The sequence below is a fragment of the Delphinus delphis genome, chromosome 10 (assembly GCF_949987515.2).
Source record: "Delphinus delphis chromosome 10, mDelDel1.2, whole genome shotgun sequence".
Lineage (NCBI taxonomy): Eukaryota > Metazoa > Chordata > Mammalia > Artiodactyla > Delphinidae > Delphinus > Delphinus delphis.
The window spans coordinates 52,463,299-52,481,483 of record NC_082692.2 but is presented as its reverse complement, the minus strand read 5'-3'; the positions used below and the strand labels follow the sequence as shown (position 1 = coordinate 52,481,483).

The following is an 18,185-nucleotide window of genomic DNA, read 5'->3' as shown; positions in this document are numbered from 1 at the left end:
ACACAAAGTAATGTGTTACCACACTGGCTACGGCTTCAGAGCCGCCTTGGCAGGTGGACCCGCTAGACTACGTGGAATGTCTCTGAACAGGCTATATACAGAGAAACCACTCCTTGAAATAGTTGATCCAAGGGAAGAAGGAGAGGCCATTTATTCACTGGCTCTTTTCCTCCTCTGATCTCTGTTGCACTATGGTTCTCTACGGGGGAGTGAACTTTCCTGCCCCTCTGGGTTGCACCACCCAGCCTCTGGCAGCCACGTAGGAAGCATGGTGCTTTGTTCCAGTGAGTGCAGAGGCGTGTAGAGGAGCCAGAAACTCCAGATAGTTGGTTTGGGGCAGCAGATGTGCTGCCAGGGCAGCTGGGTGAAACAGGAAGACTAGAGCTCTGGAGACAGGTGACTAGGGAATCTGAGGCATCACACAAATAATGTTTGATAGAGCAGTCAGAGAGGTTGTGATCAAATTACCACAGAAACTCTCTGACCCAGAAGCTGCAAACTTAAATCTCTCATGGGGCTTGCAGGCCATGTCAAAAGAGCAGTGGACCAGATGGAGATTGTTGCCAACTGGAAGAACCTACCTGCCTAAAGAATGTCCCAGTGCATATCTCTGATCTACTGTTACCCTGGTATGGCCAGACCTTCTGATCTTTGAAGAGAAACTGGAAATCCAGATTATGTAAATTCCCCTGATTAAATATTGACAATTCCATTGATTATATAAAATTTAAGACACCAATGGGCCAACATGGTAACTGTCAAAACAAATAGCCCTTTGGCCATATCTAGTTGTAACCTTCGATTGAGCCAGAAAACTACTGTGATCGTTCAGAGACATGAACCACGGCTGCAGATGTGGATATAAAGACAGAGAGGGCTAAATCCGGGGGCTCAGACAAAGAAGAAACAACAGGCCTAGATCAAACACGAAGGGGAAAAAAACAACACTGCAAAGAAGCAGCTGGGAGACCCTAGGGAAGCAGATGCTTTTGCCAGATAGTGAAGGCAAAAGAAGATAGGAGAGAGAGTGTTTAAAACAAAGTCATTTTTCCCCCCCACTAAGGCCGGCCTCACTTGGGGCATTTGTTTTTAGATCTCAGACTCCTGAAAGGGAGTTCGAGGACATGGTGACAAGGGCATCCTAGTGCTCATGACTATCAAGAGCGATGGGCCAGTCCTGGGACACAGCTGCTAACTTTTATTGGGATTGTGGGGAAACTGTTGCCAATGATTTCACAATTTTATATTTTTATTGTTTCATAACCATATCCATCAGTTGGTTGCACAATTTAACCCCAGGATACAGGTCTTGGGACTTATTGTAACAGAAAACTCAAAGACTCGTGAGAAGCATGAGGAATTGCTGCACATCAGAATTGTCCACATCTGTTGGCAGTAGGCTTTATTATTTATTTTTAAATAACTTTTTATTTTCATATAAGAATTGCTATATGTCCTTTACCTAATTCATCAATTGTTAACATTTTGCCTTATTTGCCCTTATTTGCTCCATAATCACGTACATGTAATAATATGTATATTATGTATAATGTATAATTATATATATAAACATATACATATGATCATTGGGGAGGAAGTTGCAGACATTATACCCCTTTACCCCTAAATGTTTCAGAGTGTATTACCTTTTTGTGTGTGTGTGATTTTTTTTAACAATTTTATTTATTTATTTATTTATATTTTTGGCTGTGTTGGGTCTTAGTTGCTGCATGTGGTCTTTCTCCAGTTGCAGTGAGCAGGGGCTACTCTTCGTTGTGGTGCACAGGCTTCTCATTGCAGTGGCTTCTCTTGTTGCGGAGCACAGGTTCTAGGCACGCAGGCTTCAGTAGTTGTGGTGCACGGGCTTAGTTGCTCCGCGACATGTGGGATCTTCCTGGACCAGGGATCGAACTCGTGTCCCCTGCATTGGCAGGCAGATTCTTAACCATTGCACCACCAGGGAAGTCCCAGAGTGTATTTCCTAAGAACATAACCACTGTATTGTTATCAAAATTAGAAAATTTAATCTTGATACAATATTATTTTCTAATCCATAGTCTATATTCAACTTTTGTTAATTGTCCCAATAATGTCTCTTGTAGCAACTTTTTTTCCTGGTTCACGATCCAATCTGGGATCATGCACTGCATTTACTTGTCATTTCTTTTTAGTGGAGGCCTTGTTTTTTCCTTGCTTTTAACATCTATCATTTAGTATTCCTAAAACCTATTGCAAATTACAATCATTTTAATAGAACTTTAAAAATATTAGAAATGTAAAGTTAGCTAAATTTTTACACTGAAATACAGATCATAACTGACACTGGGGGACTTACCTGGCGGTCCAGTGGTTAAGACTCTGAGCTTCCAGGGCAGAAGGCTCAGGTTCGTTCCGTGGTCAGGGAACTAAGATCCCACATGCCAAGTGGTGCAGGCCAGAAAAATAAAAAAAAGAAAGAAAAGAAAAGAACTGACACTGGAACCTGAGGAAAGCTCTGTAGGACCACAATGGAAAACAGGTCATTCAAAGGGAGATTGATTCTTGTTCTAAAACTTTATTTATTTATTTTTAATTTTTGTTCGAGTATAGTTGATGTACAATGTTCTGTTAGTTTCTGCTGTACAGCAAAGTGAATCAGTTATACATACACATATATCCACTCTTTTTTTAGATTCTATTCCCATATAGGTAATAACAGTATTGAGTAGAGCTCCCTGTGCTATACAGTAGGTCCTTATTAGTTATCTATTTTATATATAGTAGTGTGCATATGTCAATCCCAATCTCCCAATTTATCCTAACTTGTGCAAAGCCCTGTTAGGATAGAAAAACAAAGTTTTTACCTGTTATTGGGTCGCATATGTCTCTTCCCTTCATTGTTCTTAGGCTACTGATGAGGCCTCTGTGCTTCTCAAGCTACCTTTGGTGAAGGATCACTTTTGCTTCTGTGATTATCAGTGCTCTTTCCCATCCTTCAAGGACTGATCTGGTTGTACAAATCTATAACAATAAATTACTAGAAAAAAGAAATAAAAATAGACATAAAATTCACATCTAATTTTTTTATTATTAGATGCAACAGACAAGCTTTCTCAAATTGCTGTAAGTTTCCAAATACCTACTCTGAATTTCTGTACTTACCTTATGTCACTGGTCCTCGGACCACACTTAGAGTAGCACTGGTCTATATCAGAGCATGCCCCATATATAGTTGTGTATGTGGACATCTTTCTACTGAAAATGATTCCCTATGGGGTGATAGCCTTCTCAAGATCACTTCATATTCCCCACAACCTGGAGCAGGAGGTTTACACACCAGCACACACTCTATATGCACACTTGGACAGGAACTATAAGTAAAGTAGGCACAGAAGCATGGCCTTGCAAAAGTAACTCAGGCTCTAATAAACTATAGTGGAAAAGAGTATGAAAAAGAATATATTTTGCTGTACACCGGAAACTAACACAACATTATAAATCAACTATAGTTCAATTAAAAAATAAAAATAAAAAATAATTCGGGCTCTAAAGTCAGGCAATGAGGGACTTCCCTGGCTGTCCAGTGGTTAAGACTCCGTGCTACCAGTGCAGGGGCCTCCGGTTTGATCCCTGGTCGGGGAACTAAGATCCCGCAGGCTGCACGGCAAGGCCAAAAAAAACCCAGAAAGCAACACAAAACAAAAAAAGGACTAAATGGCGAATACCCTTGTAACCACCCTCTAGTTCAAGAAACAAAACTTTGTTGCCCTTCCATGGGGCCCCTCCCAATCTCAAGCCCTCACCCCCACAAGTAACCACTATTCTTGACTTTTATAATCATCGCTCACAGTGTTAAAAACCAGACTAAGTTTTAAAAAGATGCACAAGTTGTAAAAAATAGTGTTAAAGAAAAGAATTATTCTGACACTTGATAAAATGGTAAGGAAGATTTCCTTCAAGACTTTTTTGTAATAAGGGTCAACTCTACTGCCATAGGTGGGGAGGGATGGGTCTCAATTCTAAGTACAGCAAAGATAGCTGGGGATTTACAGCCAGCAGAGAGAAGGGCTTGTTGGTGAAAAATTGTAAGAGGAGATCTCAAGGGATTCTTGCTAAGGGGAGGTCAAGGACTTAGATGTCAAAGGGAGGTGGGGTGGGGATGAGGACCTTGATCAGATAACAAGAATTGGGGGATTGTTTCTAAACTGACTTAGCAGGATTCTTTGCTAAGACTGCACAATGCAGGGCAGGCAAGGACAGGACAGGCACAGAAGGCCGAGGTCCAGGTCTAGAAGAGCTTAAAAGAGTCTCTAGTCAGAGGAGCCTAATTAAAGTTTAGTCTAGGAGTCTGTCAATAGACCGCATAATTTAACCGTAATTTGTTTTTTTGTTTTGTTTTTGGCTGCGCCCTGAGACTTGTGGGACCTTAGTTCCCCCACCAGGGATCAAACCCAGGCCACCGCAGTGAAAGCGCCGAGTCCTAACCACTGGACCACCAGGGAACCCCCTAACCCTACATTTTTATTTTTCAAAACTAAGTTAACAATATAAAAGTCAAAAATATTTAAAATGAGTGAATTTTGTGGAATGTTAATTATAACTCAATAAAGCTGGAAAAATACATATATTTGAAATCGATTTCCCTAAAGGCTCCTTCCTCTGAGAAAGGGGGGATTTTCAGAGAGTTCGGGGAACTAGGTAGGAAAGACAACTTCAGACTCATATCTAGTGGTTAACCAGCGGTCCTGGACACGTTAACTCAAACAGTAGAGACTTCGTTTTCACGAGTGGAAAACTTGGATAAAACTTGTATTTTATGCCCAGTTGATAGATCTGCGGTATCGCAGGGATGTTGAGGGGCTCAAGGGCAAAACTGAAAGATGGGAGGTGTTGCTACTCTTGTCTCTCAAAACCCAACGATGAAATAAAAATTCCGCAGCCCCTGGTGCTTTGAGGGATGGCATTCGGAAAGATTTCGCCACAGTTGAAACACACTTCTAAATGTATCAATAACCTGGAACAGTGGTTCTCAAACTTTAGCGTGCATCGGAACTACCTGGAGGGTTTGTAAAAATACAGGTTTCTGGATCCCACCCCTAGAATTTCTTGGGCCAGGACCTGCTATTTCCATTTCTAACACGTACCAGATACAGGATTGGTCTAGGGAACCACACTTTGCAGGCCCCTGGTTTAGTCTTCCGGACAGCCCCGTGGGCAGGGCTGAGAGTCCATCTAGTCCACTTAGGTTTATCTGGCCTCAACTTCCCTCTTCTGTCCTGTCAAGGGAGCCAGGGAGCAAGGAGACCCCTGTTAAAGTCCAACCCCGAGGCGCGTTATCAAGCTGTTGACAGCCAGGCCTCCTGAGGGCCTTTGCAAAAGGCCCCTCCCTCCGGCGGAGCCCTGCCAGTCAGTGCCAAATAACACCATCCTGCTGTCACGCGGCAGCGCTTGGCCCCAGGCTCCCGCCTCCCTGGGTTCCTGGCTCGGCGGCCGCTGGGCGGGGCGCGGGGCGGAGCCGGCGCGGGGCGGTGCCAGGCCGCGGGTCCTCAGTCAAGTGACACCCGGCGGCTGCCCGGGCGCTGACAGTGGAGCCAGGAGGCCGGAGGGTGGATATGCCGGGGGTCGTTCGCATCCTCTCCCTGCTGCTGGTGCCGCTGCTGCTGGGCTCTGCGCGTGGCTTGCACGTAAGTTCACAGGACCCCCGCGCAGGAATGATGGATAGGGGACAGGCTGGCGGGGGACCGGGCTGGTGCTGCGGCCACCTGGGGTCCCAAAGGACGGAGGTCCTGGGACCCCAAGGCGCGCCCGGGCCAGCAAGGCAACGGGGGGAGCTCAGGCAGTGGGCTGAGCCGGCAGAGGGCCGGCCGGGCGGGGCGAGCTTCCTTACCGGTAGCTCTGTCGCTCGTGTGTTCCGCCCCTGCCGCCTCTTTTCGCTGGGACCTACTTCCTTATTGGTGCAATGAGGGGCTGAGATGAGGTGCTTTCCAGCTTTGCGGGTTTCCGGCAGGGGGATTCCAAGTAGCGCGCGTTCTTGGAGGGCGCCTTGGGCTCTGTTTGCTTGGCGCGCCCTTCCTTGCCAGCGCTCTGCGGAGCGCTCCGGAAGGAGAAAAATGGGGTCAAGAGAGGCCCCCGCAATGGGAACATTGGATTAATTACCTTCGAGGTGGTCTCTTTTCGGACATCTCGTGCCCTTCTCGGCCCTTCCCGCCGCCTACTTTTTAAGGCTTGGATTTTCCAAACCTTTAGGGTTTGGCGGTGGGCAAGAGGCAGGCTGCAGGTAGCCACCAGCGTTGCTGGAGGGAGGTCTGGCGGGACGAGGTGCTGGGCGGTGCGGGGCGTGCACGATTGCGGGAGAACTACAGCCTCAGTCCACCCGGCAGAGCTAAGGCAGGGGCCGAGGGAACTCCGAATCGCTCCTGGGAAGGTCAGCATCACGGCCTTGGAAAGGTGGGGTGGATCTGAGGGGAGAGGGACCGGGGGATTTAAACGGGCGCCTGTCTCTCTGCACGTTCAGGGAACCAACTTTGGTTTCTCCAGAGTTCGGGTGGGCTGAGTCTGGGACTTGTTTTATAAGTGGAAAATGGTGAACTTTGACTTGCAAATTACACCTTTGATAAAAGGCTTTCAGTAAAGTACGTAGGGCAGGGGAAAAAAATATATATATATATTTTTTTTTAATTTTAATTTATCTGTCTTAAACCGAGGTTGAGAATCTTATTTGGAAAACAACTGCTGAAAATATTTTCATTTTGGATTCTTCTTGGGAAAAGGTCACCTCAAATGACTATTTGCTAACCTTTGTCTACCTGGGTCTGTGCTTCCCCTGCCCCAGTTTTTTGTCTGGGAGCCCTGGAGTGGGAACTAGCCAGCCATGAGAGCCACAAGAGAACAGTTCAAGGATTCAGTGGCAGAGAAAGATGGGGAGATGGCAGATCTTAACCGATGTCTAGGAGGGTTGTGAGATGGGAGGGATAAGGATTTATGGAGGAGGAGCTGGGGGACAGGGCAGCCTGCCATGTCGTGGTCGCTCATTATCCTTGTGCAGCATCATTCACAGGGGCTGCCCTGTGACTGCCAGGAGTTCGTCTTCACCCCAGGAATCCTTATGTTAGGTGTCTAGGTGTCCCTCCTGGGCCTAGAGCTGGAAAAGATACCAGCCAACTAGCTTTCCATGATTTCCTTCTTACATTTATTTACAACAGCGGTTCTCAAACATTAACTGTCCTAGAAGTTAAAACCGAACATTTAAAAGTATTTATTAACTTACTTAAGAAATCGTAAAATCGTTATATGTTAATAAACTTTATATATTTCTTGAAAAATAATAATTTCTTCCCAAATTGTAGGGCGAAGAGTGACATTGTACATTTTTGCAAATCTCTTTCATGTCTGTCTTAATAGATGATAGTTGGATTCTCATAGCTACTTCTGCATTCATTCTCGCTATATCACATGTCATGTAGCCTCTGGAAAACTTCACTGTACACTCATGAGAGAATGGTTATGGCTTAGTCCTGTTTTGTTTTGGTTTTTTTTGCGGTACCTGGGCCTCTCACTGCCGTGGCCTCTCCCGCTGCGGAGCACAGGCTCCGGACGCTCAGGCTCAGCGGCCATGGCTCACGGGCCCAGCCGCTCCGCGGCATGTGGGATCCTCCCAGACCGGGGCTCGAACCCGCGTCCCCTGCATCGGCAGGCAGACTCCCAACCACTGCGCCACCAGGGAAGCCCCTTAGTACTGTTTTTGAAAATAGTTTTGACTTAATGGACCCCCCGAAAGGGTCTCCCTGGACCACACTTTGAGAACCGCTGGTTTAGAATAATGTTTTTGTTATTATAAAAGTTCACACGCATTATGGAAATACCTGAAACATACAGAAAACGGTAAGAAAATGAAACTGCCCATCCTGTTATAATCCAGCGTGTTTGTATTTCAATAATAAAATGTAGCAACTGACTGGTATTTGAGTGGCTTGGATTCAGGATGGGTTGGGCAGGTGTAAGTGGCCTTCAGGTTTTGACTGGGGACAAGGAAGCTCTCATATCCCACAAAGCTGACGCCGGTTCCTGGTTGCAGGCGGAGCTGACCTGGAAACCTGTCCTTGGCCACTGTCCTATCTAAGGAGCTCACCTTCCAGAGCCCGCCTGCACAGAACTGGCAGGGGACCCTCTTAGGAGCAGAGGTGATGGCGATCTTCAGGCAGCTGTCCCTGGGCGCAAAGGCCGCCCTGGCAGCCGGCACTGTCTTCGTGTCCATGGTCATCTCCCGCTCCTACCTGGCGGAGAGCCTCGAGCTCAGGGCCTGGCGGTGGCTGTTCCGCCTGCAGCTCGCCCTGTTTGCCAACTCGCTCATGCTCCTCGGTTCCCTCTACATCTGGCGAAGCACCGTCAGCAACCTCAGCCACTCCCCTGCTGCAGAGTCGGCCTGTTTCCAGCTTTGGAAGTTGGCCGTTGTGGCCTTCCTGGCCCTGGCCCATTCCAGTTTCTTCACCATGATCTTTCTAGTGGCCGAGGAGCCCTATCTCTTTTCCCTGACGGCCTACTCCTGCCTTGGGGCATACATCATCATGGTCTGCTTCCTCTGTACCCTCAGTGGCATGGAGCAGGCCTACCAGCTCCTGGCCTTGCGTGCCGGCAGGGTGGTGGGCAGCCTTGACAAGACAAGGAAGCTGGCACTCAGGCCAGCGCTGGCGGTGCTGGTGTCCGCCGTGCTCAGTGTGGTAGGGCTGCTGAACGCTGCCCAGCCCCCGGCTGTGAAAACTGTGGAGGTGCCCATCCATTGGCTGCCCGCCTCCATGGACAACCTCAAGATCGCGCTGCTCTCCGACATCCACTTGGGCCCCACGGTGGGCAGGACCAAGATGGAGATGTTCGTGAAGATGGTGAACACGCTGGAACCGGATGTCACAGTGATTGTGGGTGACCTGTGTGATGCCGAAGCCTCTGTCCTCCGGACAGCCGTTGCTCCTCTGGGCCAGCTTCGCTCACGCCTCGGCACCTACTTCGTCACGGGGAATCACGAGTACTACACATCAGATGTCAGCAACTGGTTTGCGCTGCTGGAATCCCTGAACGTCACGCCCCTTCACAATCAGAACGTGAAGATTTCTGCCACCCGGGCCCAGCCTGGCGGGGGTGAGGATGATGACTGGATCTGCTTGGCCGGGGTGGACGACATCGAAGCAGACATCCTGCACTACTCTGGCCACGGCATGGATCTCAAGAAGGCTCTGGGGGGCTGCAGCCCGGACCACACCACCATCTTGCTAGCTCATCAGCCCCTGGCTGCCAAGAGAGCTCTCCAGGCTCGGCCAGATATCAACTTGATCCTTTCTGGGCACACTCACGCTGGGCAGATCTTTCCCTTGAATGTGGCAGCCTATCTCCTGAACCCCTTCTTTGCTGGTCTGTACCAAGTGGCCCAGACTACATTTGTTTATGTGAGCCCAGGCACGGCCTACTATGGGATACCCATGCGACTGGGCAGCAGGGCGGAGATTACAGAGCTCGTCCTGCAGCGGGTTCCCTGAACCCACCCCTGCCCCGTGCGCCTCCTCATTGCCCTTGCCCTCCATCCCCGATCCTCTGCAGACCAGGCTGCCTGCTTTATCCCCTCCAGTCTCTCCTGCCAGCACACGCTTGTCACAAGACCGGCTTGCACCGTGATCAGTGGTGGGGCTGCCTGTTAACTCTGTAGGTGGCCATCTGCTTCTTTCTGTGCATTTGTGAGGCCACTAAAGTCACATGTGTAGGAACAGGCATCTATTTTCCAGATGATGTGGAGTAAGCCCTCCTCCTCTGCAGAACTCATGGGGATGAACTGAACCAGGGGGTTGCTTGAAGGGGATGCCTGTGGAAAGTGGAGTAGGGAGGGGGCTCTTGGTATTTTAAAAGCCTGTTTAGGACTTAAGCAGTTTTCAAAATCATTGATCCAGAGCTTTCTGGGGAAGGGGCAGTGTGGCTAGGTAATCTGGGAGAACTGGCGAGATGGAGGCCCCTCTGGCTGCTGGAGAAGAAGCTTTTCTTTTCCCCTTTGGTTCTATCAGAGTCCCCTTTACTGAGAGCATCAGCCAAGTCGGCTGGAATATAGGCTCATCCTGTTCCGGGCCTTGAGTGATGCTGTCTAATTGGCTGTGCTCCTGGGCCTTTGGGGTTGGGGGTGGGGCAGAAGGATGGGAACACTGGTCCGTGAATGAAGGTCAGAGTGCCGCTGCCTAGGAATTCAGAGGGTGTTTGCCAAACTTGGCTCCTTTTATACAACACCTGGATGAGGTGATTAGGGACAGGCGACTTTCCCCAACTGAGAGATGAGGGAACCGAGGCAAAGGGAGGTAGAGCACTGGCGGCAGCACAAGGGTTATGGGAGATTCTGGCTGGAAGCCAGGTTTTCTGCCTCCCAAGACCAGTGTTCTTCCCACTGCCTGATGGTAAGTAGCTGTACCCTTACAGGTGAGGATAGGGTTCAAACACAAGTAACATTGTAACGAGAACAAGCAAGGGCCTATAACCTGATGCCCTTTTGAAGTGGTCTGCTTGAGGCCGATTTCAGTTCATGGTAACTACGTGAGCAGGACCCGGAAGGGGGTCGGCCAGTTTCAGTGTAGGGTGGCTGTTACACTGGAGGGACAGTCAGGAAACTGGAGTGCACACCCCCCACCCCAGGTTTGGGTCAGAAACGGAGGTTCGCTCTCTACCGGTAGGGAGGTTGAGGCTTGCATGGGGAGTGGCAGGGCACTGAGCTCCTGCGGGCCCCAAGGCCTTCCCTTCGTGGGACCCCTGGCTCTGGGATGCTGGGCTGTCCTTCCTGCTGGTGGCTCACTGCCCCCTTCCCCCCCACCAGCCTGACCCCATCAGCGCTGTCCTAGCGCTCTGGCCACAGAACCAGACGGCCATCCCTAAGCTGGACCCTCAGAAAAAGAGGCAGGGGTTACCGTGTCTGGAGCAGCCCCAGCCTCGCTGGCCGGCCTCTGTGCCAGAGGTAGGATACCCTTTGACCCTGGGGTAGCAATAAGGCCTGATAGACAAGGCCTCACTGAGAATCTTTCTGCGACAGGGAACTCTGACTGGAGGGGCTCACCCTCCTGCTTTCTTGTCAGGCAGCATCGGGCAAATGACCTCACTGAGCCTCGGTTTCCCTCACCCTGAAATGGGGATAATTATCGTATCTACCTCAAGATTGTTTTGCAGGGAGGGTATTAAGACATGGCGCAGAAGTTGCTTGTAGCTCAGTCACAAGGAAGCAGTTGATGTTGCTAATTTTTAAACATCCCATGGGGCCTGCAAAGGGGCTGTGTTGGTCACAGGTGCACGGAGAATTTATGGAGCAGCCAGTCCTGGGAAACAGGAGTGGGTCCCATGCCGCCTGCCGCTGGGGCCCAGTGATTTGTCACAGCAGCAACTGCTGGGGTTGCTTTCCTCTGTCTCTTGCCTGTGTTATTGTCTCCCTGTGCGCACTCAGCCTGGCCAGGGCAAGTCTCTCCATTTTCCCCCTTGTCCTCTTGGTTAGCGGAACCCTGGGGGCTCCTGGAGACCACCTTTCTTGTTTCCAGGCAACCAAAGTATTGACAGCGGGTCTTCCAGTCGAGTTTAAAATGTATCTTTGAGTTGAGATTTCAGTGGTTTCCTTATTATTTACCCCCTCGTGTTTAATCATCCTTACAGCCAGGACTAAGTTTGGAGAAAAACTTATCCAGAACCAAGGAAAGGACCCTGGAGAGGCTTTCTTTTAACACATTTTGCGGGTGCTGGGGTTATAGGAGGGGGAAGTGCTTTGCCAAGGGCAGCGCCCAGCTCAGCTCAAGTTTCCTGACTGCATTCTTGGTGGCATCACTCAACCTTGCCACCTCAGGAAGGTCACTCTTCCAGACCCTCTCACATTCTCGTGCCCTGACCCCGGTTGGGATCACCCCCAGTCTACACTAGTTCTGCCATTTGTCTTCCACCTTGTGTGTCTCCTGCTCTACCAAGTATTATTTCACTGGTTTCTTGATTTGGGATCTTTCTCATCAGTGCCCTGAGCTGGATGGAATTCACTTCCATCAGTCCTGCTTTTCATCTTGCACCTTCTTGTCTCTTCTCTTTCCCCGAGCATTTTTCAGTCTTTCAGCATTTTTCAGTCTTGAGTACCTGTCTGTCATCCCTGCTCTGAAGTCCTTGCTTGACTGATTCCTCTCTTAACAGAAACAAGACAGGTCCATCTTCTGTGCCCAAGGAATAGTCAGCAGCACCTTCTCACACTTGGTTTGTGTCCCATGACGTGGTGGAAGTTTTCCCAGCACAAATTTCTCCAATTGTGTCCAGATATGGTCCTGGTGGGCTGCTCTCCACGGCCCCCTTGGTACCTCTGTTCCCTGTTCTTCACTCATTTACCTTCTTTGATTTGTTTATTTATTGCTGGGGGAGGTGGTGAGAAACATTTACTTGAAGCTTGAAAATGCTTTCAATTTCATTCTAGTTTCTTTTTAAAAATCTGTTAAATGCAAGTTAAAATGAAACATAAAGCTTTCTAAAAATTAACTATAGGGCTTCCCTGGTGGCGCAGTGGTTGAGAGTCCGCCTGCCGATGTGGGGGACACGGGTTCGTGCCCCGGTTCAGGAAGATCCCACATGCCGCGGAGCGGCTGGGGCCGTGAGCCACGGCCGCTGAGCCTGCGCGTCTGGAGCCTGTGCTCCGCAATGGGAGAGGCCACAACAGTGAGAGGCCCGCGTAGCACAAAAAAAAAAAAAAAAAAATTAACTATAGCCTGTGTACTGGGATACTATATATACATTTTTTTTTTAATTTTTATGTATTTATTTTGGCTGTGTTGGGTCTTCGTTTCTGTGTGAGGGCTTTCTCTAGCTGCGGCAAGCGGGGGCCACTCTTCATCGCGGTGCACAGGCCTCTCACTATCGCGGCCTCTCTTGTTGCGGAGCGCAGGCTCAGTAGTTGTGGCTCACGGGCCTAGTTGCTCCGCGGCATGTGGGATCTTCCCAGACCAGGGCTCAAACCCGTGTCCCCTGCATTGGCAGGCAGATTCTCAACCACTGCACCACCAGGGAAGCCCTGGGATACTATTGTTGTAAAACCTCAATACATTAATCCTACTGCCATTCATTCCAAACATCCATCCATCCGACCATCCTTTTTTCCCCTTGTTTGTTCTTTTTAAAAGCTTTTTATTGTGAAAACTTGGAAGTATTCACAAACTAGGGAGAGCAGCAACAGAATCCCCATCACCCAGCTTCAACATTTGTGACTATTCTACTGTTCCTTCTCATCTACCCCAGCCCTTCACTCTTTCTTTTTTGTCAGGAGTATATTAAGGCGAATCTTAGAAAATATAATTTCACCCCCAAATGCTTCAGTATGAATCCTTTTTTAAAAAGCATATCCATAATGCTGTTATAGCTGATGAAATTCACAGTAATTCTTTAATATCATCTTATACCTAGTTAGGAGACTTGGGGCTAGAAGTTAGGTTTTCTACCTCTTAATAAAAGTATTTTTTCCACTGTCTGAGGATTAGGTGGCTGTATCTATTACAAGTAACTTTAGGATTCAAATGCAGTTAACTGTGTAAAGAGTTAGTTTTCAGTTTTTCCGATTATCTCAATTGTCTTGTGTGTGTGTGATAGAAAAACACATAGTGTGGAATTTATCATCTTAGTGATTTTTAAGTGTACAGTTCAATGGCGTTAAGTGTATTCACATTGATGTACAACAGATCTCCAGAGCTTTTTCATCTTGCAAATGTAAAACTCTATACCCATTAAACAACAACTCCCCTACCCACCCCCAGCCTCTGGTAACCACTACTTTACATTCTGTTTCTATGAATCTGACTACTCTGGGTACTTCATATAAGTGGAATTATATATTATTTGTCTCTTGTGGCTGGATTATTTCACTTAGCATAATGTCCTCAGTGTTCATCCCCACTGTAGCATGTGACAAGACTTCCTTTTTAAGGATGAATGATATTCCATTGCATGTATATACCACAGTTTGTTCATTCATCAGTGGACATTTGGGTTGCTTTCACCTCTTGCCTGTTGTGAATAGTGCTGCTGTGAACATGGGTGTGCAAATATCTCTTTGAGACCCTGCTTTCTATTCTTTTGGATATATACCCAGAAGTGGGATTGCTGGATCATATAGTAGTTCTATTTTTCATTTTTTGAGGAAACTCTATACTGTTTTCCATAGCAGTTGGACCACTTTATAATCCCATCAGCAGTACACAAGTGTTCCAGTTTCTCTATATCCTCACCAAATCTTATCTTCCATTTTTTTGTTTGTTTTAATAAATTTATTTATTTATTTATTTATTTATTTATTTATGGCTACACTGGGTCGCTGCTCTGCGTGGGCTTTCTCTTGTTGTGGCGAGCGGTGGCTACTCTTCGTTGCGGTGCACGGGCTTCTCATTGCAGTGGCTTCTCTTGTTGCGAGCATGGGCTCTAGGCACGCAGCTCAGTAGTTGTGGCTCGCGGGCTGTAGAGCACAGGCTCAGTAGTTCTGGTGCACAGGCTTAGTTGCTCCGTGGCATGTGGGATCTTCCTGGACTGGGGATCAAACCCGTGTCCCCTGTATTGACAGGCAGATTCTTTTTCTTTTTTTTAAATTTATTTTTGGCTGCATTGGGTCTTTGTTGCTGTGCACGGGCTTTCTCTAGTTGCGGCGAGTGGGGCTTCTCTTGTTGCGGAGCATGGGCTCTAGGCGCTCAGGCTTCAGTAGTTGTGGCACGCGGGCTCAGTAGTTGTGGTTCCCAGGCTCTATAGCACAGGCTCAGTAGTTGTGGCACATGGGCTTAGTTGCTCTGCGGCATGTGGGATCTTCCCAGACTGGGGCTTGAACCCATGTCCCCTGCGTTGGCAGGCAGATTCTTAACCACTGCGCCACCAGGGAAGTCCCTGTTTGTTTGTTTTTGATAGTGGTGTGAGATGATAACTTATTGTGGTGTTGATTTGCATTTCTCTGATGATTGGTAATGTTGAGCATCTTTTCATAGGCTTGTTGGCTATTTGTATACCATCTTTGGAAGAATGTCTATTCAGGTCTTTTGCCCATTTTAAAATCATATTTGATTTTTTTGTTGTTGAGTTGTAGGTCTTTATTATTCTGGATATTAACCGCTTATCAGATATATGATTTGCAATTATTATCTCCCATTCCATAGATTGACTTTTCACTGTATTGATTGTATCCCTTGATGCGAAAAAGTTAAGTTTGATGTTCCATTTGTCTATTTTTGCTTTTGTTGCCAGTGCTTTTGGTGTCATAACCAAGCAGTCACTGCCAACCAAGCCCAATATCATAAAGCTTTCCCCCTATGTTTTCTTCGAGGAGTTTTAAATTTGGGGTTTTATGTTTCGGTCTTTGATCCATTTTGAGTTATTTTTGTATATGGTGTAAATTAAGGATCCAACTTCATTCTTCTGCATGTGGATATCCAGTTTTCCCAACACTTTTTGTTTAAGAGACTGTCCTTTCCCCATTGAGTGGTCTTGGCACCCTCACTGATGACCATGTGAACATTTGTGTGACAGTTTATTTTCAGGCCCCTCTATTCTATTCTATTGGTGTATTTGTCTGTCTTTATATCAGGAACTCATTGTTTTTTATTACAGTAGTTTTGAAATCAGGAAGTGTGAGTCTCCCAACTTTGTTCTTCTTTTCCAAAATTGTTTTAGCTATTGGGGGTTCCTTGAAATTCTGTATGAATTTTAGGATGAATTTTTCTATTTCTGCAAAGAATGCTGTTGGGTTTCTGATAGAGATTACATTGACTCTATAGATCACATTGGGTAATATGGACATCTTAACAATACTAAGTATTTCGATCCATTAACATGGGATGTCTTTCCATTTATCTGTGTCTTTTAAAATCTCAGCAGTGTTTTGTAGTTTTCAGTGTATGAGTGTTTCACCTCCTCGGTTAGGTTTATTCCCAAGTATTTTATTCTCTTTGATGCTATTATAATTGGAATTGCTTAATTCCCTTTTTGGATTGTTCATTGTCAGTGTATAGAAATGCAACTGATTTTTGTATGTTGATTTTGTATCCTGCAACTTTGTTGAATTCATTTATTAGTTCTAACAATTTTGCGTGTGTGTGTATGTGTGAAATCTTTAGGGTGTTCTACATATAAGATCATGTCTGTGAATAGAGGTAATTTTACTTCTTCCTTTCAAATTGAATGTCTTTTGTTTCTTTTTCTTGCTTGTTGCTCTGGCTAGGACTCCCAACAGTATGTTGAATAGAAGTGGTGAGAGCGAGCATCCATGCCTTGTTCCAGATCATGGAAGAAAAGCTTGCAATCTTTCACATCGAGTATGATGTTAACTATTGGTTTTCGTATACGGCCTTCATTGTGTTGAGGTAATTTTCTTCAATTCATAGTTTGTTAAGTGTTTTATCGTAAAAAGTTGTGGAATCTTACCAAATAAATTTCTGCCTCAATTGAAATGATCATGGTTTTGTCCTTCATTCTGTTAATGTGCGTTCCATTGATTGATTTTCATATGTTGAATCATTCTTGCATTCTGAATCTCACTTGGTCATGATGTATAATCCTCTTAAAGAGCTCTTGAGGGAATTCCCTGGTGCTCTAGTGGTTAGGACTCGGTGCTTTTACTGCCAAGGGCGCGGGTTCCATCCCTTGTCAGGGAACTAAGATCCCACAAGCCATGTAGCGTGGCCAAAAAAAAAAAAAAAAAAGTTGTTGAATTTAGTTTGCTGATATTTGTTGAGGATTTCTGCATCAATATTAATCAGGAATATTGATATTGGCTTGCAGTTTTCTTTTTTTGTTATGTCCTGTCTAGTGTTGGTGTTAGGGTTATGTTGTTCTCATAGGATGAGCTTACAAGTGTTCCCTCCTTTTTAATTTTTTGGAAGAGTTTCAGGAGGATTGGTGTTAATTCTTCTTTAAATGTTTGGTAGAATTCTCTAGCTGAAGCCATCTGATCCTTTGTTTTTCTTTGAGATTTTCAATGACTGATTCTATCTTACTAGTTATTGGTTTGTGCAATTTTCTATTTTTTCATGATTCGGTCTTGGTAGGTTGTATGTTTCTAGACATTTATCTTTCTTTAGGTTTCGCAACTTATAGGTATACAATTGTTCATAGTAGTCTCATAATCCTTTTTGTGTGTGTGTGTGCCATCAGTTGTAGTATCTTCTCTTTCATTTCTGATTTTGAGGCTTCTTTCTTTTTTTCTTAGTTAATCTAGCTAAAGATTTATCAGTTTTGTTGATCTTTTCAAAAAATGAACTCTTGGGATTCCATGGTGGCGCAGTGGTTGAGAGTCCGCCTGCCGATGCAGGGGACACGGGTTCATGCCCCGGTCCAGGAAGATCCCACATGCCGCGGAGCGGCTGGGCCCGTGAGCCATGACCACTGAGCCTGCGCGTCCGGAGCCTGTGCTCCGTCCGCAAAGGGAGAGGCCACAACAGTGAGAGGCCCGCATTACTGCAAAAAAAAAAAAAAAAAAAAAAAGAACTCCTACTTTCATTGATTTTTTTTTTCTATTCTCTATTTCACTTAATCCCTGCTCTAATTTTCATTATTTCCTCCCTTCTGCTAGCTTTAGTTTTTTTCTTTGATTTCTTGAGGAATTGTGTCACTTTACAGTTCTTTTGTTTGAATCAGGATCTAAAAACAAGGTCCATATATTGTATGTGATATATTTCTTAAGTCTCTCTAAGTCTATAAGATACCCTCTCTTCTTATTTTGTGCCATTTATTTGTTAAAGTTATCTGGATATTATATCTTGGTATTTCCTACATTTTGGATTTGTGGTGGTGTTTGACATGTACTATCCTTCATATTTTCTGTAAACTGGTAGAGGTGGACATCTATTAAAGTTAGAGCTAGAAGCTAGACAGATTCACGTTCAACTTTTCTCCTTTTTTGGTAGGAAGACTTCATTGCTTTCAGTGATGCTGAGATTGACCAGGTGTTGTCAGCTTGGCTCCTCCACTAGAAGGTTCCACATCATCTTTTCATCTAATGTTTCAGCAGTCATTGATGATTGTTGCCTAAAGTCATTAGTCCAGTAGGGATTGTAAAATGGTGATTTTTTTTTTAAGTTTGATACATTTAATACAGAATTTAGCAGGCCAGAGTACTAAATAGACTTTCTGGGAGTATTTAGTTGGCTTTTATCTATTCAAGAGACAATGGAAACTTCTTTTACCTCAGTTCTGAATTTTGAAGGAGT

The 18,185-nt window shown here is 46.1% G+C and overlaps 2 protein-coding genes and 1 long non-coding RNA gene across 4 annotated transcripts in view; 2 read left to right on the top strand and 1 right to left on the bottom strand.

The window, feature by feature from the left end:
* Positions 1-1,788: 1,788 nt before the first annotated feature.
* Positions 1,789-6,037, bottom strand: LOC132432136 (uncharacterized). The gene is made up of 4 exons (XR_009520847.1): positions 5,867-6,037; positions 2,844-3,016; positions 2,336-2,405; positions 1,789-1,981 (listed from the first exon to the last, which is right to left on the bottom strand). It is a non-coding gene; the product is annotated as an uncharacterized lncRNA (long non-coding RNA).
* GLB1 (galactosidase beta 1) overlaps positions 5,524-18,185 on the top strand; it is an 88,532-nt gene continuing 75,870 nt past the window's right edge. Inside the window, exons 1-2 of one of the 2 annotated variants that reach the window (XM_060022103.1) lie at positions 5,532-5,663; positions 16,199-16,340. Coding sequence is in view for 1 of the 2 variants with exons in the window: in XM_060022102.1 (XP_059878085.1) it covers positions 5,592-5,663 (72 nt within the window). In the remaining variant the exon portion in view is untranslated. Of the gene's footprint in view, positions 5,664-16,198; positions 16,341-18,185 lie in introns of both variants that reach the window. The other variant, XM_060022102.1, reaches the window with a different exon arrangement.
* On the top strand, positions 8,163-9,671 carry TMPPE (transmembrane protein with metallophosphoesterase domain). The gene has a single exon (XM_060021377.1). It carries the CDS (start codon positions 8,163-8,165, stop codon positions 9,504-9,506), a length of 1,344 nt encoding a protein of 447 aa, XP_059877360.1. The 3' UTR covers positions 9,507-9,671.

Bases quoted from the DNA above. Each gene is read 5' to 3' on its own strand.
- TMPPE (XM_060021377.1), top strand. From the start codon at position 8,163: ATGGCGATCTTCAGGCAGCTGTCCCTGGGCGCAAAGGCCGCCCTGGCA.